Genomic DNA, 26,544 nt, shown 5'->3' with positions numbered 1-26,544 from the left:
GTGGAGAAATCAAGTCTGGAGCTCCACTGGTTTTGACAGGGCTCCTCAAATTCCTAGAATGTATATTTTAATTCTACAGAAAACAATGACAATCTGTAGATGTGTACACTTCCCACTCGGTATTTTTTGTTTTCTATAGTTACATAAAAAAATTGCTTATTAACTGAATGGGTACAGTAGCACGTGCATCAACAAACAATGCTTACATTCAGAGGCTGGGGCTTTTAAATAGACAGTTAACATTTGCAACATTTTGCAGGTAAGCAGCAGTTTTACTTGCGCAGTTTTATTTGCGCAGCCATAAACTTCTATTTGAAAGCCCCAGATGCCACATATGATATGATTTTATAGCTAAACCTTAATAGGTCTCTATGACTTGAGAAGCTGTAATCTCTTTTCTGCTGCCTGGGAAGTCTCCAGTAGCTTCTGCTAAACCTACCAGTCTTGATTGATATATCTCTCTCTGTTTGGGTATAGCTATCACGCAAGTCCCATGGGACAAGCAGAAGCTATGGGTTCATATTAGCTGTTCAGGCAGTATGAAAATGATAACAGGTTTCCTTTTATGATGAAAATATCTGCATGTTTTCCACTTGACATACCTTGACACAAGGAAATACAGAATTCACAGTATATAAAATTTATAACACAGAACGTACTTGGGGGATGTTAGAAGGCTGGTCATCTCTTTGGAATTCACTGGAGACTGCCCAATTATAGCTGCAGGTGAAGACTTTGAAGCTGTATGAAAAGCAGAGTGATTGAAATTTAGACAAGTGTACAATCATCATGACAAGGTAAAACAAGGAGATTTTTGTTTACTTACCGTAAAATCTCTTTCTTTGAGGACCCATTGGGGGACACAGACCTTGGGGTGTATGCTGCTGTCTCTAGGAGGTGTGACACTATGGTAATAAAAAAAGTCGGCTCCTCCCAGCAGGATATACCCGCCTTCAGGCCCTGAGCTAATCAGTTTAAGTTCCAGAGCAATAGGAGGAGACCAACAGGTCAAGAAAAAAACCCAACTGTCCGAGAACCAGAAAAAAAAAAAAAACAGAACCGAACACACCCTCGGACAGAGAACCAAAGGAAACCCCAAAAAGGGCGGGAGCTGTGTCCCCCAATGGATCCTCCGAGAAAGAGATTTTACGGTAAGTAAACAAAAATCTCCTTTTCTCTATCGGCTCCATTGGGGGACACAGACCGTGGACCAAAGCCATCCTTTGGGTGGGCAGATAAGCAGTCAGGCAGACGGCTGATCCACTGCCACCTGCAACACTTTACGACCCAGACTAGCATCAGCCGATGCGAAGGTATGAACTCGGTAGAACCTCAAGAAAGTGTGCAAAGACGACCAGGTAGCCGCCTTGCAAATCTGCGAGGCCGAGGCCCTATTTTGGAGAGCCCAGGATGCCCCAACAGAACGGGTAGAATGAGCCACAACCCTGAAAGGAGGAATCTTCCCCTTACAGCGATAGGCTTCCGAAATGGCGGACCAAATCCACCGAGAAATGGTGGCCTTGGAAGCAGGTTGTCCCTTACGAAGACCTTCCGTAAGGACGAAAAAGGAATCACACTGACGAAACGAAGAAGTGATGGAGAGATAAGAACGAACAGCCTGAACTACATCCAGCTTGTGTAGTAAGCGCTCCTTAGGATGAGAAGGAGCCGGACAAAAAAACGGGAGGACAATGTCCTCATTGAGATGAAAGGCCAAAACCACCTTAGGCAAAAAGGAAGGGTCTGGCCGGAAAACAACCTTGTCCTGGTGGATCACCAGAAATGGAGAACGGCAGGAGAGAGCTGCCAATTCAGACACCCTCCGGATGGAGGCGATAGCAACAAGAAACGCCACTTTCCAAGAAAGAAGGCGGAGAGACACCTCTTTTAGGGGCTCAAAGGGCTCACCCTGGAAGGCACTCAGAACCAAATTCAAGTCCCATGGGGGAGAGGGTTACCGATAAGGAGGAACAGCGTGCGCCACTCCTTGAAGGAAGGTCCGGACATGAGAATTAGAAGCCAGGGGCTGCTGGAAGAGAATAGCAAGGGCCGAAACCTGACCTTTAAGTGAACTGAGAGACAACCCCAGTTCCAACCCCGACTGCAAAAAGGAGAGAAGACGGGGAACCGAGAAGGTTACAGGGGATAAGTCCTGAGCTTCACACCAACGAAAATGAGACCGCCAAGTACGGTGGTAAATTCTTGCGAAGGAGGGCTTACGAGCCCTGAGTATGGTGTGAATGACTTGGGAAGAGAACCCGGGGGCCCTCAAAACCGCAGTCTCAACCGCCACGCCGTCAAATGCAGTGACTGTAAATTGGGGTGGCAAAGAGGACCCTGAGAGAGCAGGTCCGGACAGAGCAGAAGGCGCAGTGGAGCGTCGTCCAGGAGCCTGACTACGTCGGCGTACCACGACCTTCTGGGCCAATCTGGAGCTACCAGAATGGCGGGGACGTCCTCTGTTTTGAGCTTCCTCAGCACCCTGGGAAGGAGCGGAAGAGGAGGGAACAGATAGGGTAGGGCAAACCCCGCCCAAGGAATCCCTAGGGTGTCCACGGCCAGAGCCTGAGGGTCCAGGGACTTGGACACAAAAGGAAGGATCTTCCGATTGTGCCGGGACGTGAAGAGGTCCACGTCCGGAATGCCCCAGAGGTCGCAGAGTTGCGTGAAGACCTCTGGATGTAGAGACCACTCGCCGGGGTCGGGTGAGGACCGACTGAGGAAGTCCGCTTCCCAGTTGAGCACTCCCGGAATGTGAATCGCCAAAATGTCCGGAACCTTGCTTTCCGCCCAGGTGAGAATCTTGGTCACCTCGGCCATGGCTGCCGAGCTGCGAGTGCCGCCCTGTCGATTTATGTACGCCACGGCCGTGGCGTTGTTCGACTGGACGTGGACAGGACGGGACTCCCAATGAAGAAGACAAAGAAGAATTGCCCGTAATACCAATATGTTTATCGGAAGAAGAGTCTCTCGGGGAGACCAGAGTCCCTGAACCGTCCAATCCTTGAACACGCCGCCCCAGCCCGACAGGCTGGCATCCTTTGTAACTACCTGCCAGTGAAGGGGAAGAAATGACCGCCCTTGGAGAAGGAGGGGGGAGAGGAGCCACCAGAGCAGAGACTGACGGACCCTGTGACGGAGAACAATCTGACGATCGAGGGACAGAGGAGACCTGTTCCATCGAGAGAGAATCGCCAGTTGAAGGGGGCGATAATGAAACTGAGCAAAGGGGACGGCCTCCATAGTTGCTACCATCCGACCCAGGACTTCCATACAAGTGCGGATGGGGACTGAGACCTGGGTCCGAAGGGAACGGACCCCCGCCAGAAGCGCCAGACGTTTGTCCGGCAGGAGGCAAATTCGGGCAGAGGCCGTGTCGAATCGAAGTCCCAGGAAGGTTAGAGACTGGGTAGGACGGAGGACTGACTTGTCCCGGTTGACCATCCACCCGAAGCGATCCAGAGTGTGGAGAGTGACGTCCAGATTCTCCAGAGTCTGGGCTCTGGTTGGAGCCTTGATGAGAAGGTCATCCAGGTAGGGTATCACCGAGATTCCCCTCGACCGTAACAGGCCCATCACTGGCGCAAGGATCTTTGTAAAGACCTGAGGAGCCGTGGCTAGACCAAAGGGGAGGGCTACGAATTGAAAATGCCCCTCCGGATCCGCAAAGCGGAGGTACCGATGATAGCCTGGAAATATTGGCACATGGAGGTAGGCATCCTTGATGTCCACCGATAAAAGGAACTCCCCTTGTTCCAGGGACGCCACCACCGAACGGATATATTCCATTCGGAAGTGGCGGATAAGAAGATGACGGTTGAGACGCTTGAGGTCAAGGATTGGTCGCACAGAACCGTCCTTCTTGGGAACCACAAAAAGATTGGAATAGAAACCCCGAAACCGTTCCCCTAGAGGAACGGGAACGATAACCCCCTATAGAAGCAGAGACTGGAGAGCCGCTCGAAATTGCTTCGCCAGAGAAGGAGACCGGGGGGCCCGGGATCGAAAAAAGCGATCCCTCGGAAGGGAGGCAAATTCGATTCGGTAACCGTTGGACACCACGTCCCTGAACCAAAAGTCCTGAATGTGTGAGGTCCAGATGTCTCGAAAAAGTAAGAGACGACCTCCCACCCGAGAAGAAACCGCGGGTGGGGGCCTCACTTCATACAGAAGTGGGTTTGCGGTTGCTTGATTTGGGCGCAAAACGGCCAGACCGGTTGGAGTGTGACTTCCAAGACGGGCGTGCCCGGAACGAGGGAGCCTTCTTGTCCCGCGAGGGCCCTTTGCTGGAGCCAGAGGTCCGAAAGGAAAAGGATTTCCTTTGGGAAGTAGGGCGAGCCTTATTTTGAGGTAACAAGGAACTCTTACCTCCCGTTGCCTCAGAGATAATCTCATCAAGGCGTTTGCCAAAAAGACGGCCACCCGTAAAAGGAAGCTCAGTGAGAGACCTTTTGGAAGCGGCATCCGCATTCCAAGCTTTAAGCCACACAGAGCAGCGGAGAGCCGCTAGGTGACCCACAGCAAAGGCAGAACAACAGGCTAACTGCATGGAAGCTGCACACAGGAAGTCTCCAGCTTTAGAGCATTGGAGAGCCAGAGCAGATAGGTCCTCTGGGGGGGATCACGCTAAGATATCCTGATGGAGCTTTCGGCACCACTCCGACAGGGCCTTGGACACCCATGTCGAGGCGAAGATGGGAAGAAGAGAAGAGCTAGCTGCTTCAGAGGCAAACTTCGCTAAGGATTCTACCTTCTTGTCCGTGGGATCCTTGAAGGCAGCGGAATCTGCCAGAGGCAGTGTAGTCGCCTTAGAGATCCGGGAGATTGGTGGATCCACTGAAGGATTGAGGGGTAGAGGCAGTCCTGGAGGGGGGCGACCCTGACCGGGTACGCGGCTCTGGCGTGGCAGAGCGGCGCCTCCGAGAACGTCCTCTGGAGGAGCGACGTTTGTGCCCAGATGACGGGGGGGGGGGGGGCGGGACCCACGAGGGGAACGCTCACGTCTATCTGAAGACTCAATGGAAGAGTCAGACGAGGCACCCCCTAGTACGCTTGTGAGAGCGTGAAGTATGTGGAGACGAGGAGCGGGCCCTCTAAGAGGCCCTGCGCAGGGAAGACCCCTTCAAGGCGGACATCACTTGCCGGGAGGCCTCAGCCACCGAACGGGAGACTTGGGTCAAGTCAGCCATATACTGGGTCAGGGAAGAAACCCAGGCTGGTGGAGCGGCAGAACCCACCGGAACCAAAAGGGCATCGGGGTACCAGGGGGAGCAGTGGAGCAGGCAAGGCAAGTGGGCTCGGTAGAGCCAGGCATCTTGGTACTACCGTGCTTACAGACAAAATAAGTCACTGACGTTCCAGGTTTCTGTTTAGAGGGAGGAACAGCTCTGGGTACGGACATTATGAGAAAAAAAGACAGGAACTTTCTCACCCTAGTCTGTGTCCCCTGGCAGCTGCAGTGAGGAGAACGGCTCTGTGCAGCTAGGGGGGGTGAACAGCGCATATACACAATGTCTGTGCCTCCTTACTCGCAATGGGGAAACAGGGAACCGCAGTCCCTGAGTCCCCACCTGAAAATGGAAAAGAAAAAGGAATTTTAAAAAACTAACACGTCCCTATACTAGGAAAACAAAAAATCTGAAGACCTGGTCTGGAGAATTCCAGACCATGTCCACCTCCTTCAGACACTAAGCTTAAACTGATTAGCTCAGGGCCTGAGGGCGGGTATATCCTGCTGGGAGGAGCAGACTTTTTTTTATTACCATAGTGTCACACCTCCTAGAGACAGCAGCATACACCCCATGGTCTGTGTCCCCCAATGGAGCCGATAGAGAAAAACATGTTTACATGTCTAAGACTCTGTTAACACTCATCAGAGACTTTATCAGGAGCATTTATCAGAGATTCTGACATATATAGCACAGTATGTTTTGTCCCTGTCAAAACAAGACACTATGGCAGAACTTAACAGATCCAAGGGTATAGTTACCTTCATAACAGAAGCCATAAAAGTACTGTGAAAAGAGCCTAAAATCCTAAAAATCATGCAATCTAACCTTTACTGTTACCCAAGTACTTAAGCGATCATCTTGCCATCCATAATAATATGAAAACACTATTTAACATGCATAACTATGTAGTCAACATGCAGTGGCCTTCTTTACTACTAAAGGCCTCTTCTCTTAGGCCCATGAGAACATCTGTGTTAGGATTCTGTGTTTATCTTATCCCTCCCAAGCATCTATAATGCAGGCCTTGTTTTGTGGAGCACATAGTTATGGTCACTGAATAGTAATTTTTAAGTTCTCAGGAATGGCCCACAGGGGGGGCAGTGAACTTTATTTAGTTCCAAAGAATGTGCATTCTGCTCCACTATTACACTGCTATAGATTTCCATGAAAAATGTGAAAAAATATATTCTCAGCTCACCACCCCTAGGACAGCATTCATATGGAAGTATAGATGATCAGCAGGTCAGTGGATATCGGGAGCACGGAGGCAGCGGGCCGTATTCCGTATGGACAACTTGAGACGAAGAAGTGATGTATCCAGCTCACCGAAGGAATAATTAAAACATAACTTTTACTGTTCCGGACTAAAACATGTTAAACAAAAAGTGCAAAGGGGGCGACAGTGCGTTAAAAGCAACTCGCCGACGCATTTCGGACTCTACATGAGTCCTTAGTCATGGCATAAGAGAAAACTTAAAATGAGAAATATATATATATATATATATATATATATATATATATACACATACCTCTAAGACTGTCACCCCCTTTGCACTTTTTGGTTAACATGTTTTAGTCCGGAATAGTAAAAGTTATGTTTTAATTATTCCTTCGGTGAGCTGGATACATCCCTTCTTCGTCTCAAGTTATAGATTTCCATGTTGAAAAAGTTGTCCATGATTGAAAAAAAGATGATTGTTATCTTGCAGAAACAGAGCCACTCTTCAACATGGTAGTGTCTAATATATAATACATTTTCAATTAGGTAATTGTGTGTGTGTTGCACAACTTGTGAACTGGTATGGCACAGATATTTGGAAGCCATATGTTCTGTTCTGGATTATTACAATTTCTGGATCTTTGGATGGCAAATAAACATAATTAGATTTAGTCAGTACAGCAGCAAGGGGTTGAAGTGTTAAATTTGTAAAATGGATAGCTAAACCTCAGTACAACAAGGCCGCCTGAATTAGGTTTAATGCTGTATTATATCAAATTCACCAATCCTATTGATTTACTCACTAGGCTTTTGAAACTTGCTGCAGGGTTATCTTAAAAGTAAAATTATATCCAAGCAGAAGAGCTAGTAAAAGAGAAGTGTGGAATTTCTGGAACAATGCCTGCTTTCTCTTTGTGGTGTTTGCTTTGGATGGAAAACCAGTTTAGTAACTTAGATAAGAAAAGTAATTTCCTTGAAATCATTCAACTAGGAAACAGGTGGCTGCAGCCAAACACGAGGTAGTTATATGAACACCGATTTTCTACTATCCTCAGACTGTCTCTCCTGAAAATAGGGAACCAAGTCTCTCCTGTGCGCAACACTGCTCCGTCCATTTTCTATTGGGACTGCCGAATATATCCGAATGCCGCTCTGGAGATCACCAATTAGTGTTCCTGTGATCAGATATTTATCGTAGGACACCAATAGTTAGCAGACTTACAGTCATGGCCGTAAATGTTAGCACCCCTGAAATTTTTCAAGAAAATGAAGGATTGCAGTAACACGTTTTGCTATATACATATTTATTTCCTTTGTGTGTATTGGAACTAAACCATAAAAGGGAGGAAAAAACTCAAATTGGACATAACGTCACACCAAACTCCTAAAATGGGCTGGACAAAATTATTGGCACCCTTTCAAAGTTGTGGGAAAATAAGATTGTTTCAAGCATGTGATGCTCCTTTAAACTCACCTGGGGAAAGTAACAAGTGTGGGCAATATAAAAATCACACCTGAAAGCAGATAAAAAGGAGAGAAGTTCACTTAGTCTTTGCATTGTGTATCTGTGTGTGCCACACTGAGCATGGACAACAGAAAGCGGAGAAGAGAACCAAAATTGTGGAAAAATATCAACAAACTGAAGGTTACAAGTCCATCTCCAGAGATTTAGATTTGCCTTTGTCCATAGTGCGCAACCTTATCAAGAAGTTTGCAACCCATGGCACTGTAGCTTATCTCCCTGGGCGTGGACTGAAAAGAAAAATTTATAAAAGGTGTCAACACAGGATAGTCCAGGTGGTGGATAAGCAGCCCCAAACAAGTTCCAAAGATATTCAAGCTGTCATGCAGGCTCAGGGAGCATCAGTGTCAGTGCAAACTATCCATCGACATTTAAATTAAACAAAACGCCATGGCAGGAGACCCAGGAGGAGCTCACTACTGAGGCTGGGTCCACACTACGTTTTGTCCCATACGGGAGCGCATACGGCAGGAGGGAGCTAAAACCTCGCGCTCCCGTATGTGACCGTATGCGCTCCCGTATGCCATTCACTTCAATGAGCCGACCGGAGTGAAACGTTCGGTCCGGTCGGCTCATTTTTGCGCCGTATGCGCTTTTACAACCGGACCTAAAACCGTGGTTGACCACGGTTTTAGGTCCGGTTGTAAAAGCGCATACGGCGCAAAAATGAGCCGACCGGACCGAACGTTTCACTCCGGTCGGCTCATTGAAGTGAATGGCATACGGGAGCGCATACGGTCACATACGGGAGCGCGAGGTTTTAGCTCCCTCCTGCCGTATGCGCTCCCGTATGGGACAAAACGTAGTGTGGACCCAGCCTGACACAGAGAAATAAAACAGCAAGACTACATTTTGCCAAAATGAACTTGAGTAAGCCAAAATCCTTCTGGGAAAACGTCTTGTGGACAGATGAGACCAAGATAGTGCTTTTTGGTAAAGCACATCATTCTACTGTTTACCGAAACAGTAAACAGTAGAATGATGTGCTTTACCAAAAAGCACTATCTTGGTCTCATCTGTCCACAAGGAGGCATACAAAGAAGAGAACACAGTACCTACAGTGAAATATGGTGGAGGTTCAATGATGTTTGGGGGTTGTTTTGCTGCCTCTGGCACTGAGTGCCTTGAATGTGTGCAAGGCATTATGGAATCCGAGGATTACCAACGGGTAATTGGGTTTTGGCTCACACTGTACAGCCCAGTGTCAGAAAGCTGGGTTTGCATCCGAGATCTTGGGTCTTCCAGCAGGGCAATGACCCCAAACATACGTCAAAAAGCAGAAAAAAATGGATGGCAACAAAGCACAGGAGAGTTCTGAAGTGGCCAGCAATGCGTCCAGATCTAAATCCCATTGAACACCTGTGGAGAGATCTTAAAATTGCTGTTGGGAAAAGGCGCCTTTCCAATAAGAGAGACCTAGAGCAGTTAGCAAAGGAAGAGTGGTCCAACATTCCGGCTGAGAGGTGTAAGAAGCTTACTGATGGTTACAGGAAACGGCTGATTTCAGTAATTTTTCCCAAGGATGTGCAACCAATTATTAAGTTAAGGGTGCCAATAATTTTGTCCAGCCCATTTTTGGAGTTTGGTGTGACATTATGTCCAATTTGCTTTTTTTCCTCCCTTTTTTTTTTTTAGTTCCAATACACACAAAGGGAATAAACGTGTGTATAGCAAATCATGTGTAACTGCAATCCTTTTCTGTGAGAAATACTTCTTTTTTAGAAAAATTTCAGGGGTGCCAACATTTACAGCCAAGGCACAAGGCACCCCAGCTGAGTTGTTTCAGAATTGGACCCCCATAAACAGTCTTTGAAAATCCAGGTATTGCTTGGTTTGTACAGGGACCTGAGAACTGCAGATGACCACTACACAGACCATAAGCCCCTGTGCTTGTTTTCTGTGTTAGCTGCTGAGCCGAGCAGGTCACATGGTTAGAGAAGCAGAGAATATAGATGAGGGAGGTGTGTACAGCCTCAACCAATCACAGCCTATCACACACTGAAGAACTCTCTGAAAGCAAAGGATAAGGAAGTGTGACATGTGGTCTACTGTAGACGATGGTCATCATATGTGATAAGAACTACTGGACTTCTTGTCTAGAGGAAAAGCTGAGAGAAACTTGATGTGCACAGCAAAGAATACACTTGTTAAAGGGGTACTCCGGTGCTTAGACATCTTATCCCCTATCCAAAGGATAGGGGTAATATGCCTGATTGCTGGAGTCCCGCCGCTGGGGACCCCCGTGATCTTGCACGCGGCACCCCGTTTGTAATCAGTCCCCGGAGCATGTTCGCTCTGAGTCTGATTACCGGCGACCACAGGGCCGACGGCGTGTGACGTCACAACTCCGCGTGACGTCACGCTCCGCCCCTCAATGCAAGCCTACGGGAGGGGGCGTGACAGCTATCACGCCCCCTCCCGTAGGCTTGCATTGAGGGGCGGAGCGTGACGTCACGCGCCGTTGGCCATGTGGTCGCCAGTAATCAAACCCGGAGCGAAAATGCTCCGGGGAGTGATTACAAACGGGGTGCCGCGTGCAAGATCACGGGGGTCCCCAGTGACGGGACTCCCGGGATCAGGCATCTTATCCCCTATCCTTTGGATAGGGGATAAGATGTCTAAGCACCGGAGTACCCCTATAATGTGCAGCTATATGAAGGTAATTTCATTTGGCTAGAGTTAATCTTTAAAGAGGTTTGCCCACAAATACTAGGTTTCTCCTATCCTCAGGATAATTATCTGATCGCAGATCTGGAGATTACCAGGGCAGCACTCGACAGTTGCACTTTTAAAAGAACATTAACACTAGACATTGCATTTGTGAAAATGACAGACCTTCCTGTGAACTGGTGTTCCCTCCTCCTGAAGAGTCTCCATGGGAGACAATGGTCACTTTGATTTTGGCACGCTTTGAGGGCTTTACTCCAGCGTTACTTCCAGGGCTAGGAGGCCTTTTTAGCTGTCCTCTTAGATCATCTTTATCCTCTGAAGCTTCTGAAGACACAGGGACTGAACAAACATGGGAAAGATAAGTGAACATGCCAATAAAATTCTTTTACAGCATTTTAATCAGTTGACCTGTCAGTGCCCACTGATCTGATCGCTTCACTTCTCGGCTCAGCACTAAGTCCATCTCACTGCAGGAGTCAGGCTCCATCCTACAATGAGACAGACTGAGCGCTGAGGCGGGGTGTGAAGTTGCTGCCATGGCTTCTCACGGCTAGATCTAGAGATTGGTGGGATTCTCAGCACGAGACCTTGACCGATCAAAACTCTTGACATGTCAAAAGTTTTCTAAAATAACAGTAAAGCTTGAGGGTAGGGTCACAAATATACGTAATTGCACCTGCAGTGCAATTACGCTAGCAAAGTTTATGGGTGTTTATTATTTCTCCCATAGACTTGCCTGTACAGAAATACACAGGTGCATCAAATATGCAGCGTTTATGCTACGTGCGACCCTATCCATATCATCATCAGGGGCAGAAACATTGGGAGGTGTGAGTATAAGGTAGGTATGCACACAAATAGTCAACCATTCCCCAACTGAAAAACCCCACAGTGAGTGTGGGAGGAAGAGAGGGGGGTAGTAGCTTATGTTGATAGACAAAGCTTATTGACATATTGTAAACATAAAGAAAAGCATATTTAGAGACACACCCAGACTAGAAGAGCGCTATCTCCAATAGCGCAAGTGCTGTGGTAAACAGTGGTACATAAAGAACAGCAACCAGCTAAGATTCAAATAAATGTGGCAACCTGTTGGCAAAAACAAAAATGCAATTTTAACAGGCAGCATTCCTGGAGTAAGTTGTTATTTGCCATTGCATGTTAGCAGGTTGCTGTTCTTTATGTAATACTGCTTACCACAGCACTTGCGCTATTGGAGATAGTGCTCCTCTAGTCTGTTTGTGTTTCTAAGTATGTTGCTCTGTATGGCTGTACGTTTACAGTATGTCAAGAAGCTTTGTCCATAAGCTTAGGCACTTCATAGTTCAATTTTTTGGACAGGTAGCTAGGTAGTTTTGCGCTACTCATATATTCCCCCAAAATCAAACTTGACCGATCCCTCCAATTTCTTGAGCACTACAGGGAGCTTTCGATGTGGTATACCACGATGTAAGTGCTGTCCGGTCATCACTCAGAAATGTAAGTCATTTTCTTCCACTGTTACTGGGGAGACCTTTCCAATCGCTCCATTGTCCATGTAACCTACAGTATGTAATTAGGACCATACGTTGTTTCAGGGAATGCCTGAATAAACATTGCAGCAACACAGCGTATGGCTTCTACTACATAATATCTCACGGCACATGACGGAGTGACAAAATTGAGATTTCAATTCTATCCAGGCCACTCCCATTGAGCAGGTCACTAAAGATGTGGACCAGAGGTATAATATACTAAGAAGAAGGGGAAACTTCTGGATTCACACCCTCCGCACTTTGTCCCCTAGGTGTTTAAATGAAATGATAGTGTGTAACGTGTAAATTTGTGCATTTACCTTACTATCAGCATCCACATATGTTACACCCTACTTTCTGTGTTCTGTATAACGGGTGTACCACATTTCAATCTTCTGGTACCTACAGTCCTACATATATGTAAGTGTATAATTATGCATTTTTCTTTATATAGGGATTTATTCTATTTTATTGTATTTATTGTATCTATTATACAGAGGACAGTATTATACCTTCTCATTGTATACACTTATATACATATCTCTATATACATCCCTTATATATATTTCTTTCCTCAGCTCTATACTATATATACTAGCTTATGAGGAATAACTCTTGCACTTTACTTGTATCCCTCCTTTTCATAGTAAACAACACTACCGCATTAATTATATTACTATATACAATCATGCTACTTCTTTCATGATACGTACATCACTTGTACATACTGATTCTCCATTTTACATATCTTATATTCATACAGCCTACCGGTAATCATATCCTTTCACCGTATTACTTGCTCTATATTGCCTCAGGCACATTCATACATCTGATCCACTCATACTCCCCCTCATAGTGTACATGTATCCTATACAGCTGCCTGTTTACACCCCTGTAAGGCAATACAGACATCGTTATCAGTGAGTATAAGCATAGCCCGAGGATCACAGCTACCTGTTTTGGTGCTGCTAGACGGAGCTGAACTCGCTGACAGCTCACACCGATCCTGCCCGGTTCTCACTCTCGCTGATTGGACCCCTGTAGTCACATGACGGCCACCCCTTAGCAACGGGTCTGTAACTACAGCTCGCTGCGCAGGGGAACATTATCACAAGCGCAGCGGCACATAACCCACTGCCACCTCTGAAGTCATCCCTATTTACATCTGTTTTCAACAGCAGTCCATATGTTGCCACCACTGGCTTATTGTTTATATCCCGTTTTTACTGTAACCCATTTGATTATTAAGATGTCATGCCTGTTTCTTTTTATTTCCATTCATGATTAATTATATTTTTTATAACCGATTTCTATTTTTTTATTATATTAATATTGTAACATGTGATGTGTGTTCGTTTGGCCCCTCCCACTTTAGTGCTTGGCGCCTTTTCTGTGCATATTTAAAGCCTGATTGTACCCACCGTATGTAAACTGATCTGAAGAAACGGGTGGCTCCCCCAAAACGCGTAATCTCCTTTTTATTGTTTTATTTGTTTATAATAAACCCTCCAGTGTTTTGTACACCTGCATCTCTGGCTTTGGGTTATTCCATCCATTTTGGAACCAGCAGGGCCTCTCCAAGGTCTTTTTTTCCATTCACTACAAGTCTTCATCCAGGATTGGTTCTCTCTCTCCTGTGACCTCAGGCTTCGCAGCGGTTCCGACTATATTGTAACCCCATCTGTGGGTTGATACGCAAGTTTTTACCAAGGTTCCAAGGTTAGTAGCTACTACCTAGGGGTTATACACCCCAGTTCTGATCTTTCCCATTACCATATGGTATCACACAAGGCGCCCCCTCCAGTCTCTCCCTTTTTTCTTATACCAGCAGGTCACGCTCACTGTGGGGCTTTACAATTAGGGATGGTTGACTGTGTGTTTACATACCTACCTGTTACTTACACCTCTCAGCGTTTCTCCCCCTGATGATGTCGCGTTAGGCCGCAACAGAAACACATTGGGTTGTCTGGGAGCATTGTATTTTTAATTAACCCCTAGCCCTATAGTTGAATTGATCCCACAACTTGGACCATTGATTAGGTAGTAACTAGAGTTGAGCGAACTTACAGTACATTGGCTCGTAACAAACCTCATGACTTGGTTGTTGATTACTTTAGTCTGCATAAATTTGTTCAGCATTCCAAGTGCTCCGGTGGCCTGGAAAAGATGTATACAGTCCTAGGAGACATGAGATTGTCATCCCGGACTCTTCCTTGCCACCGGAGAACTTGGAAAGTTGAACTAATTTATGCAGACTAAAGTAATCAACGGCCAAGTCGTGAGGTTCGATACGAGCCAATGTACTGTAAGTTCGCTCAAACTCTAGTAGTAACACATATTTGTGTAGTGGTAGTGACCCAGCTCCCACTTTACCTATGTGTCTAGTTTTTGGAGATAGTGTAGATTTATTGCATTTTAACCAAGACTATTAAAAATTATGGTTTGTAGTTTGAGTTTGGCCTTAATTGTACCTTGAATTAGAGGGCTGCGGATTACTCTTAAAGGGGTACTCCTCCCCTAGACATTTTATCCCCTATCCAAAGGATAGGGGATAAGATGTCAGATCGTCGCGGTCCCGCTGCTGGGGACCCCGGGATTGCCGCTGCGGCACCCCGCTGTCATTACTGCACAGAGCGAGTTCGCTCTGCACGTAATGACGGGCAGTAGAGGGGCCGGAGCATCGTTACGTCACAGCCCCGCCCCTCGTGATGTCACGGCCCGCCCCCCTCAATACGAGTCTATGGGAGGGGGCGTGGCGGTCGTCAGGCCCCTGCCATAGACTTTTATTAAGGGGGCTTGCCGTGATGTCATGAGGAGCGGAGCTCCGTCCCCTGTATCGCCCGTCATTACGCACAGAGCGAACTCGCTCTGTGCAGTAATGACAGCGGGGTACCGCAGTGGGGATCCCGGGGGTCCCCAGCAGCGGGACCGCGGCGATCTGACATCTTATCCACTATCCTTTGGATAGGGGATAAGATGTCCAGGGGAGGAGTACCCCTTTTATGATTCGTTTTGCAGTATTCAGTTATCTGTGTGTAAGTGTGCATATACAAAGAATTGTCATTTATAGTAGGGACTGCCTACTTTGCCCTTTAGCCCAAAATGAGCAAAGATTTACAAAAATAAATGACAAGTCATCATAAAACATTTTAAATATACATCAATCTGCTCAACTTCTGCTTTATATATTGCGGCCTACAAAAAGGAGTGCATTAACACAAAGTGATCAATTTAAATCATGTATTTTAAATAATGTATTGTAAAAGAGTTAAAAAAAAAGGAGATTTTTGTTTACTTACCGTAAAATCTCTTTTTCGGAGGATCCATTGGGGGACACAGACCGTGGGGTGTATGCTGCTGTCTCTAGGAGGTGTGACACTATGGTAATAAAAAAAGTCGGCTCCTCCCAGCAGGATATACCCTCCTTCAGACCCTGAGCTAATCAGTTTTAGTTCCAGAGCAATAGGAGGAGACCAACAGGTCAAGAAAAAACCCAAACTGTCCGAGAACCAGAAGAAAAAAAAATAACCGAACACACCCTCGGACAGAGAACCAAAGGAAACCCCAAAAAGGGCGGGAGCTGTGTCCCCCAATGGATCCTCTGAGAATGAGATTTTACGGTAAGTAAACAAAAATCTCCTTTTCTCTATTGGCTCCATTGGGGGACACAGACCGTGAGACGTACCAAAGCCGTCCCTTGGGTGGGCAGATAAGCAGTCAGGCAGACGGCCGATCCACTGCCGCCTGCAACACTTTACAACCCAGACTAGCATCAGCTGATGCGAAGTTATGAACTCTGTAGAACCTCGAGAAAGTGTGCAAAGACGACCAGGTAGCCACCTTGCAAATCTGCGAGGCCGAGGCCCTATTCTGGAGAGCCCAGGATGCCCTGAACACACCGCCCCAGCCCGACAGGCTGGCATCTGTTGTAACTACCTGCCAGTGAAGGGGAAGAAATGACCGCCCTTGGAGAAGAAGGGGGGAGCGGAGCCACCATAGCAGAGACTGATGGACGGACACTGCGAGGGAGAACAATCTGACAATCGAGGGACAGAGAAGACCTGTCCCATCGAGAGAGAATCGCCAGTTGAAGGGGGCGGTAATGAAACTGTACGGCCTCCATAGTTGCCACCATCCGACCCAGGATTTCCATACAAGTGCGGATGGGGACTGAGACCTGGGTCCGAAGGGAGCGGACCCCCGACAGAAGCGCCAGACGTTTGTCCGGCGGGAGGCAAATTCGGGCAGAGGCCGTGTCGAAGCAAAGTCCCAAGAAGCTTAGAGACTGGGTAGGACAGAGGACTGACTTGTCCCAGTTGACCATCCACCCAAAGCGATCCAGAGTGTGGAGAGTGACGTCCACATTCTCCAGTCTGGGCTCTGATTGGAGCCTTGATGTGAAGGTCGTCCAGGTAGGGTATCATTGAGATTCCCCTTGACCGTAACAGGCCCATCACTGGCGCAAGGATCTTGGTAAAGACCCGAGGAGCCGTGGCCAGACCAAAGGGGAGGGCTACGAATTGAAAATGCCCCTCCGGAACCGCAAAGCGGAGGTACCGATGATGGCCTGGAAATATTGGCACATGGCGGTAGGCATCCTTGATGTCCACCGATGAAAGGAACTCCCCTTGTTCCAGGGACGCCACCATCGAACGGAGAGATTCCATTCAGAAGTGGCGGATAAGAAGATGACGGTTGAGACGCTTGAGGTCTAGGATTGGTCGCACAGAACCGTCCTTCTTAGGAACCACAAAAAGATTGGAATAGAAACCCCGAAACAGTTCCCCTGGAGGAATGGGAATGATAACCCCCTGGAGAAGCAGAGACTGGAGAGCCTCTCGAAAAGGAGACCGGGGGGCCCGGGATCGAAAAAAGCGATCACTTGGAAGGGAGGCGAATTTGATTCGGTAACTGTTGGACACCAGGTCCCTGACCCAAGAGTCCTGAATGTGTGAGGTCCAGATGTCTCGAAAAAGTAAGAGATGACCTCCCACCCGAGAAAAAAACGCAGGTGGGGGCCTCATTTCATGCAGAAGTGGGTTTGCGGTTGCCTGATTTGGGCGCAAAATGGCCGGACCGGTTGGAGTCCGACTTCCAAGACGGGCGTGCCCGAAACGAGGGAGCCTTCTTGTCCCGCGAAGGCGCTTGCCCGGACCCTTTGCTGGAGCCAGAGGTCCGAAAGGAAAAGGACTTCCTTTGGGAAGTAGGGCAAGCCTTATTTTGAGGCAACAAGGAACTCTTACCTCCCGTTGCCTCAGAGATAATCTCATCAAGGCGCTTACTAAAAAGACAGCCACCCATAAAAGGAAGCTCAGGGAGAGACCTTTTGAAAGCGGCATCCGCATTCCAAGCTTTAAGCCACATAGAGTGGCGGAGAGCCGCTAGGTGACCCACAGCAAAGGCAGAACAACGGGCTGACTGAATGGAAGCTGCGCACAGGAAGTCCCCAGCTTTAGAGCATTGGAGAGCCAGAGCAGATAGGTCCTCTGGGGGGGATCCCGCTAAGATACCCTTATGGAGCTTTTGGCACCACTCCGACAGGGCCTTGGACACCCATGTCGAGGCGAAGATGGGAAGAAGAGAAGAGCCAGCTGCTTCAGAGGCAAACTTCGCTAAGGATTCTACCTTCTTGTCCGTGGGATCCTTGAAGGCAGCGGCATCTGCCAGAGGCAGTGTAGTCGCCTTAGAGATCCTGGAGATTGGTGGATCCACTGAGGGAGGGGAAACCACCTTAGTGACAAAGTCCTTGTCAAATGGATAACGTTCTTGAATCGTCTTGATTCCCGGGAACCTCTTGTCTGTATGTTTCCATGCAGATTCCAGAATGTCGTCAAAGTCAGTGTGAGAGCTGAACCTTTGAGGTGCTGGCTTAGCACGATGAAAGGATACTACTGGAGTGACATCCGAAGATCCTGGGTCCGAGCGGTCCTCTGAGTCAGATACCGGCATGGGAGCCTCGTCCACCAGGAGAATGTGAACAAGTAGAGGCAGTCCTGGAGGGGGGCGACCCTGACCGGGTACGCGGCTCTGGCGTGGCAGAACGGCGACTCCGAGAACGTCCTCTGAAGGAGCGACATTTGTGCCCAGATGACGGGGGGGCGGGACCCATGAGGGGAACACTCACGTCTATCTGAAGACTCAATGGAAGAGTCAGACGAGGCACCCCTAGTACGCTTGTGAGAGCGTGAAGTATGTGGAGACGAGGAGCGGGCCCTCTCAGAGGCCCTGCGCAGGGAAGACCCCTTCAAGGCGGACACCACTTCCTGGGAGGCCTCAGCCACAGAACAGGAGACTTGAATCAGCCATATACTGGGTCAGGGAAGAAACCCAGGCTGGGGGAGCGGATGAATCCACCGGAACCGAAAGGGCATCAAGGGGTACCAGGGGAGCAGTGGAGAAGGCAGGGCAAGTGGGCTCGGTAGAGCCAGGCATCTTGGTACTACAGTGCTTACAGACAAAATAAGTCACTAACGTTCCAGGTTTCTGTTAAGAGGGAGGAACAGCTCTGGGTACGGACATTATGAGAACAGAGACGGGAACTTTCTCACCCTAGTCTGTGTCCCCTGGCAGCTGCAGTGAGGACAACTCGGCTCCGTGCAGCTAGAGTGTAAGAAACAGGCCAGCCAATAGTAGAGGGGGGCGTGCCTGAAGTAGAGGCACTAACTAATTGGCCCTTCTAACTGAACATCGCGCCCACGGCGCTGATTGGAGGCTACTTCAAGCCTCTGAAGATCTCCGACAGCCCTGTGGGCAGAGCTATAGACAGGCCGAGAAGAAGCTGTAATGGCGCCCGCTCCTTGTCCCGAGCGCACATGTCAGCCGCATATGCGCTCGGGGGAAAAGAGCGGGCGGCCAATACGCCGGCAGAGACTGCCGGAGAAAGTGAAAGTAAGCTGGCCCAGAGAGCGCCCGGCCCGTACCAGCGCCGCGGCTGTCAGCCGCATATAAGGCGCTGCGGTCGTAGTCACAAGTAACCACACACACAGTGAAGTACACAATGTAAAAAAATAGAGTACATGCCCCCTAAGATGCCACTGCTCCCACAGAATAAAATTCCAGCCCCTGTATAAGCCAGCCCCATAACCTGAAAAGGTGGGCCAAAAAAAGGGGTTCTCCAGAGGTTGCAAGTCCGCACCTAAGGAGAAAGGGGGGAAAGTACTTACCTCAGTCAGAAGAACTTACCTAATGGAGTCTTCAGTGAAGTCTTCAGTCAGCTTTAGTTACCTGCATCACGCCTGGCTGCTATGCGCGAGCGAGGCGAGCAGGGAAATAGGGGGACCCGGACCCATGAGGTACCAACCCATGCGCTGACCGTTGGCGAGGGGGGTGAACAGCGCATATACGCAATGTCTGTGCCCCCTTACTCGCAATGGGGAAACAGGGAACCGGAGTCCATGAGTCCCCACCTGAAAACAGGAAATAAAAAGGAATAAAAAACTAACACGTCCCTATACTAGGAAAACAAAAAATCAGAAGACCTGGACTGGAGAATTCCAGACCATGTCCACCTCCTTCAGACACTAAGCTTAAACTGATTAGCTTAGGGCCTGAAGGCGGGTATATCCTGCTGGGAGGAGCCAATCATTGTCTATGGGAATACCAAACGTAGCCGATCTTTGTACTCGGCTGGGTACCCCCACTTGGATAAGTATCCATGGCGGCAAAACTGCTTTCAGTTAACAGATATTTAGTTTTTGGGCTGTTGTGGGACTCTACGTTGTGGATCTAATTTTCATCATGTGTAATTGAAAGTCTTTTAACATTTAATGATTAAATAAGAATAGGCTAAATAGGAAAGCACTATCCTAGACAATGCCTTTAATTATAACTTTATAGAAAGCTTTTATAAAAACAATAGTTGGCATTAAAATGAGAAAGGATACAGGCAACGCTTTTAATATAATAGTGTGCTATGACCCTGGCAAACAAGTGACTATACTATAGGAAGTTGTTTTAAAGTACTTCTTTCCCCTGCAGGGGAAAACCTTATGTTATGTGTGGAACATCCAATGTATGCTAAGGCTCATTAAGAGGGGTTACTTTAAGATCTCCTTGATGACATCTGTAACTGTTTTAAAGGCAGTTATATGCATATATACTTATTTATTTTTTATTAAAAGAGAATGGCATTTTTACAGAAGCGGTATGTAAAACCTACACTTCAAAGTAGGAAGAATACAGTGAGTTTTACTCACCAAATACACAGGAAGGAGAGCCCGTTGGGAGAGACTTTCTCACTAACATGTTCTGTTTTAGGAAAGCAGCAAACTGTGCTGAAATACAACAAGAAAACTTAGAAAATGTGTTAACCAAAATATTAAGCTAATTTATTCATAGTCCTCTTAAGTGCACGATTATAGAATGTTAAGATCTAGAAAACTTCAACAACGTCAAACCAGACAAAATCTACAAGAATGTCCCTATATAATTATTTTATTAGGAACAAGATAGAGAATAACCAAAGTGAACACATCTACAAATGCTCACCTTGAGCTTGCTTAGGATTTACAGTGGCTCCTGGTCTTTGTATTTGGGTCTTTAAAGGCACAGTTGTCTGTCCCGGTTTATGAGAGGAGGGGATTGCAGTTAACTTGGTTTTAGGGCTGGAGGCTGGACTGCTAGACAAGTCCTTCACAAAAGAAAAAGGAATTTATTTTTTACAAAAATTAAAGAGATTTTTTGTTTCGAATTTACACACAGAAATGTAAAGAACAAGACAGAGATGAATAGAATAAAGGGCTAAAAAAGTAGTAGAAGTATGAAATGAAGACCATTTTTGGAACTGTTTTTTGTGCACCGCGTACAAAGAATAAACAATGTTTATCAAAGGCATTCATTGCCAATCATATATTCACCCATGTCCTAAAATAGAACATTTAAGGTCCCCAGTGAAATAATTAGGTTCAGGGAGGTGGTAAATCAAATCATACACTTTACAAGTGTCACCGCCAGTACCATGGAGGTACGTTCATTGCTGTGAGTCAATTCTGGATTCAGGGATGTGAAGACATAGGCCCGCTCAGCCAATCAGTGATTGAGGCAGGACACCACTGCAGCTGTTGATTGACTCAGAATGACTGACACCAGTCACTAAACCTTGAAATGCCACAAAGCTAGAATCAGAACACTGTGATACCAGTGGTGGTATGGAAGCAAGGGATACAAGTTTTTATTATAATTATTTATCACCTCCCAGACACTAATTCTAAAAATCCATCTGGATTACTCCTTTAATTTTTTCATTTAAGATGCATTTGATCAGTACATAAAAATGCTGTTGAAGGTAGATATAGCCTTTAAAATGTAGCTACCCTTCAGAGCCCACTTACTTAGATGCACACAGATGTGTTTAAACAACCTAAAAGGAAACCATAAGTTTCCGGGGTTCTGTAATTAACAATAAGTCACATGACTACCTTACAATAGCTACAAAGGCCCTGAAAAGCACACCTGTAGATACAATATATAAACTGTTTAAAATCACTTTTACATGGCAATATTTCAGTCAGCATGTCGCATCAGTACTTATAAGCCAAAAACTAGAAATGGGTCCATAATACAGAAGATACAAATATTTCATCATACTCTTTCTTTGCCATGTGTGAAAGGTCTTAAAGGTGCCAGTTGCTTTCCTATATGCCATTTCCACCCTTACATACAGGAATAGGGAAAGATAAATTACTTTTTTGGGACTTTATTAAACTCTCCTATCATGCATGTATAATATGTGTTATGTTGAACAGGTATTGTCAAGGAAGCGGCATCGAAATCTTCATTTAAACAGTAAATAAAACAAAGAAATTGCAATAATTTATAAAAAAAAAAAATTAAAAAAAATAAATCAGTGATATGCCATTTCCTTCTTGCATTTTTATTTCTTTATCAGCAATTATCCTAAAAACCTTAAATAAAATCCGGTACAAATGATTTAAAATTTAGTTAAATTTTTTTTACTGTTCATTTTATAATTATCCCATTAGTTATACAATTCTCACCTCAGAACCAGAAGGGGAAGCAGGGAAACGTGCTGCAGGGGAGGCTGGCCTGCTGTTCCTTTCTGATAAATCAAGTGATAAATCTCTCCTCAGGAACTCTCTTGGCTTTTTCTTCTTCTCTGCATCAAGATCACGTGGATCAGAGCCAGAATGGCCATCTGCTCGTGTTAAGACCCCCGTAAGGAAGTCCGCAATCTCATCCTAGTTCAAAAGTAAGTAAATAAATTGTCGTGAATAGATTTATGAAAGAACAAAACATAAAGGAGCTTTCTGGGTCTGAAGTCCCATACTCAGGATAAGGCATCGGTATCTGATTGGTAAGGGTCCGCCACAGGGCCCCTTTGCTGATCAGCTGTTTACCTATTCATTTCAATGAATGTTATCTTTTTTCTAAGCTGCAATAACCAAAGATTTTTTTATTACATGATAAAAAACTGATATGAACCAAGATGCAATAACACTATAGTATAATAATATCAAGACAATCTCAAAGGAAGGATATCACAGAGAAAATGAATATGGTGGCACCCCCACTCTATCCTTATCTTAAAAGATGTGGCGAAAGGTGCTATCCGTCAAATAAAAGCATCGATAAGCCCCCCAGAAAAGTCATAAATTCCATGCAGCATAATAATTATAACACACAAATACATAGATTAAACAATAACATATACAAAAAGATAAGATGACACAAGGTGCAGAGATAAGGAGAACAGGAGTGATACCACCACAGGACCTATTTTGGCTAAAGAGCCTTTGTACAAACAAGGCCACTACACAATGTAGGGAGCTGTCTGCTTCCAGCTCTAATTATATGTATATGGGAGACATACTGTATTCGATGTGGATTTCATGCTGCATATTTTATGCTATGTAAACAAAATAAAAAGTTGGAGGAGGGGACAGCATAAAACCTGTAGCCGATTACATATAAACATAACCTAAGGGTGAATTCATGTGTTGCAGATTAGTTGTAGAAATTACTGCAGTTGTAATAATCATTAGAAATATTTATTTTCAGATTAATGGCACTGTTTGGAGTTGCAGAAATTTGACACATGTGAACGCACCCTTACACAGCCAGCAACTGCTGTAATCAATTTGTCTGCTCCTCTGCCTGCGGCATTTTTCAGCACAAGGCAGCACAGAAAAACACACCTCATTCTTTTTTTAAAGTTCCAATAAGGTTTTATCCCCAAAAATGGTACAGCAGTGAAAGCTGGCTTTAGTTTGGTTAAATGGGCACTATCATGAAATCAAAAAATTGATATGTTGTAGTACTTAAGTACTACAACATATCTCTAATATACTTTAATAAAAAAAAAGTGATTTTAAAACAGTTTAAAATCACTTTTAAATTTGGCCACTAGGGGTCGCCCTCCCAGTGGCCGAATGCATTGGGCAGTGACGTCACTAATGAATTTCGACTCTTTGGAGCCTGGCAATGAGTCGGAATTCATTCACTGTGGTGCTCGCTCCTGCCTGTCAATCAGACAGGCGGGAGCGAGTGCTTTGAATGAAGAGGACACGCGCAGGCTCCCTGGCAGGCCCCGGCGACAGGTAAGATTATCTATGTTGTGTCTGTTACTGAATGTTTTTTTGGGGGGGGTAGTGGGTTGTGCGGCGCAGCGGGGCCAGGGGGGTTGCGGGCTACGCGGCGGGAGCGGGATGGGCCATCACGGTGTGCCTCCAGTTGTTTCCCCACTACAACTCCCAGCATGCCCTGACAGCCAATAGATGTCATGGCAAGCTGGGAGTTGTAGTGGGGAAACAGCTGGAGGGATGCTGAATAGGTGAACTAAGGGCGGAAGTTGGCCCCCAGCAGGCATCAGTGACGTGGTGCCTTCTGGGGAAGTCTGCCTGGTAGTGAGCACACTACCAGGAAGACTAAATGCCATTTTTAAAATAGTAAAAAAAATTAAATAAAGGCAGGGAGGGTGTTAGGGATAGAAGGGCAATAGGCAGGGACAGAAAAAAAAACCCATGATGGTGGGAGCTACTCTTTAACCCCTTAAGGACGCAGGACGTAAATGTACGTCCTGGTGAGGTGGTACTTAACGCACCAGGACGTACATTTACGTCCTAAGCATAACCGCGGGCATCGGACCGATGCCCGTGTCATGCGCGGCTGATCCCGGCTGCTGATCGCAGCCAGGGACCCGCCGGCATTAACCCCTCAGGTGCCGGTATCAATACAGATCCCGGCATCTGCGGCAGTTCGCGATTTAAATGAACGATCGGATCGCTGCGCTGCTGCGGGGATCCGATCATTCATAACGCCGCACGGAGGTCCCCTCTCCTTCCTCCATGCGGCTCCCGGCGTCTCCTGCTCTGGTCTGTGATCGAGCAGACCAGAGCAGGAGATGACCGATAATACTGATCTGTTCTATGTCCTATACATAGAACAGATCAGTATTAGCAATCATGGTATTGCTATGAATAGTCCCCTATGGGGACTATTCAAGTTTAAAAAAAAAATGTAAAAAAATTTAAAAGTAAAAAAAAAGTGAAAAATTCCCTGCCCTAATAAAAAAGTAAAACGTCCGTTTTTTCCAATTTTACCCCCAAAAAGCGTAAAAAACATTTTTTATAGACATATTTGGTATCGCCGCGTGCGTAAATGTCCGAACTATTAAAATAAAATGTTAATGATCCCGTACGGTGAACGGCGTGAACGAAAAAAAATAAAAAAAAGTCCAAAATTCCTATTTTTTAATACATTTTATAAAAAAAAAAATTATAAAAAATATATTAAAAGTTTTTTATATGCAAATGTGGTATCAAAAGTACAGATCATGGCGCAAAAAATGAGCCCCCATACCGCCACTTATACAGAAAAATAAAAAAGTTAGAGGCCATCAAAATAAAGGGATTATAAACGTACTAATTTGGTTAAAAAGTTTGTGATTTTTTTTAAGCGCAACAATAAAATAAAAGTATATAATAATGGGTATCATTTTAATCGTATTGACCCTCAGAATAAAGAACACATGTCATTTTTACCATAAATTGTACGGCGTGAAAACAAAACCTTCCAAAATTAGCAAAATTGTGTTTTTCGTTTTAATTTCCCCACAAAAATAGTGTTTTTTGGTTGCGCCATACATTTTATGATATAATGAGTGATGTCATTACAAAGGACAACTGGTCGCGCAAAAAACAAGCCCTCATACTAGTCTGTGGATGAAAATATAAAAGAGTTATGATTTTTAGAAGGCGAGGAGGAAAAAATGAAAACGTAAAAATTAAATTGTCTGAGTCCTTAAGGCCAAAATGGGCTGAGTCCTTAAGGGGTTAAAGAAATCGCTAGAGCATCAAAATAAGTGGTGAATGTGAAAACGGTGTGTGACATGGCGGCTCACAGCAATAAATCTGTAGCTTCAACTTCTCATATCAGCCGGGCAGAGGGTCTGAGAGACGCTGGACTTGTGCTCAGAGGCGTCTCAGTAAAAATTTGTCTCACATCCCAAATCTAAACTATGTGAAAGTGACTTTCTTCCAGTTACTTACACTAAGATCAACAAGGACAGAGAAGTATATACTTCAGCCGTGTGCAAAACATTTGCACTGGAATGTATTTTACCTGAATACATCGGTCCACCATGCTCTGCGTCAGGCTTTCACTTTTCTTCTTAATTTTGCTTATTCTGTCAGTATAAAATTAGAAATATTATCAGAGGGACAATAAGTACTGCAGGAGACAGTAAATGTAGGCACGGACATAAGAGAGTTGACAAATCAATAGAACGGTCTATTTTATTTTTTTACAAACGTCCACAGCAAGCCCTGGCAGCATCAAAAGACATAAACAGCTACCTCTGATCACCTGGCAAGTGTTCAATTACATATAGGTAGTTTTCTAGTTTTTGAAAATTTTTTGAAAAAACTGCCCATTTTTTTTTTAAACTTACTCCTTTTTTTTTAAAAAGTTTGCGGTCATACTTTTCAGCTCCTTGCAAATGTACAGATTTTACATTCCTTAAACTCTTACCGAAGATTATCATCAGCTCCTCCAACAATGACTAAACTGTTATCAGCTCGGAGCTTCTCTCGAAAGTCCTCCATTGCTTCTGGGTGACATTGAAGAGAGTTCTGGCCAATCACAAAAAGTACTGGTGTTTTCATGTCAAGCAGAGGGTCATCAACATCCTACAAAAGAAAAGATGCAAGTTAAAGTTTATATAATAAAAATATAAATCTGATTGTAGATTCCCATATTAAAAAGGCACAAAATCAGTAATATTTCTTCCTTCTTTCTGAAATGGTTCCTCAAACTTCTATCCTGATATTTATGATTTCTTTAAAGTTATGGAATAATACAGTAGAAACACGCATATTGCTGGGAAATCAGAACCCAGCTAGAGAGACTCAGACGGATAGCAACGCCACCGCC

The 26,544-nt window shown here is 45.7% G+C and overlaps 1 protein-coding gene across 5 annotated transcripts in view; it reads right to left on the bottom strand.

Annotated features, from left to right (window-relative positions):
- The window catches only part of KANSL3 (KAT8 regulatory NSL complex subunit 3), an 83,359-nt gene that overhangs the window by 12,612 nt on the left and 44,203 nt on the right, over positions 1-26,544 (bottom strand). For all 5 annotated transcript variants that reach the window (XM_056571349.1, XM_056571353.1, XM_056571352.1 and 2 more), the window contains exons 11-17: positions 26,143-26,300; positions 25,735-25,798; positions 22,152-22,352; positions 20,644-20,785; positions 20,352-20,429; positions 10,808-10,981; positions 660-741 (exon numbers count right to left, since the gene is read on the bottom strand). In XM_056571349.1, the coding sequence (XP_056427324.1) occupies positions 660-741; positions 10,808-10,981; positions 20,352-20,429; positions 20,644-20,785; positions 22,152-22,352; positions 25,735-25,798; positions 26,143-26,300 (899 nt within the window). The remainder of the gene's footprint in view (positions 1-659; positions 742-10,807; positions 10,982-20,351; positions 20,430-20,643; positions 20,786-22,151; positions 22,353-25,734; positions 25,799-26,142; positions 26,301-26,544) is intronic.

This window comes from Hyla sarda, chromosome 4 (assembly GCF_029499605.1).
Source record: "Hyla sarda isolate aHylSar1 chromosome 4, aHylSar1.hap1, whole genome shotgun sequence".
In the NCBI taxonomy this organism is placed as follows: domain Eukaryota; kingdom Metazoa; phylum Chordata; class Amphibia; order Anura; family Hylidae; genus Hyla; species Hyla sarda.
The sequence above is the reverse complement of the archived record's forward strand: the minus strand, read 5'-3'. Positions and strand labels throughout refer to the sequence as shown.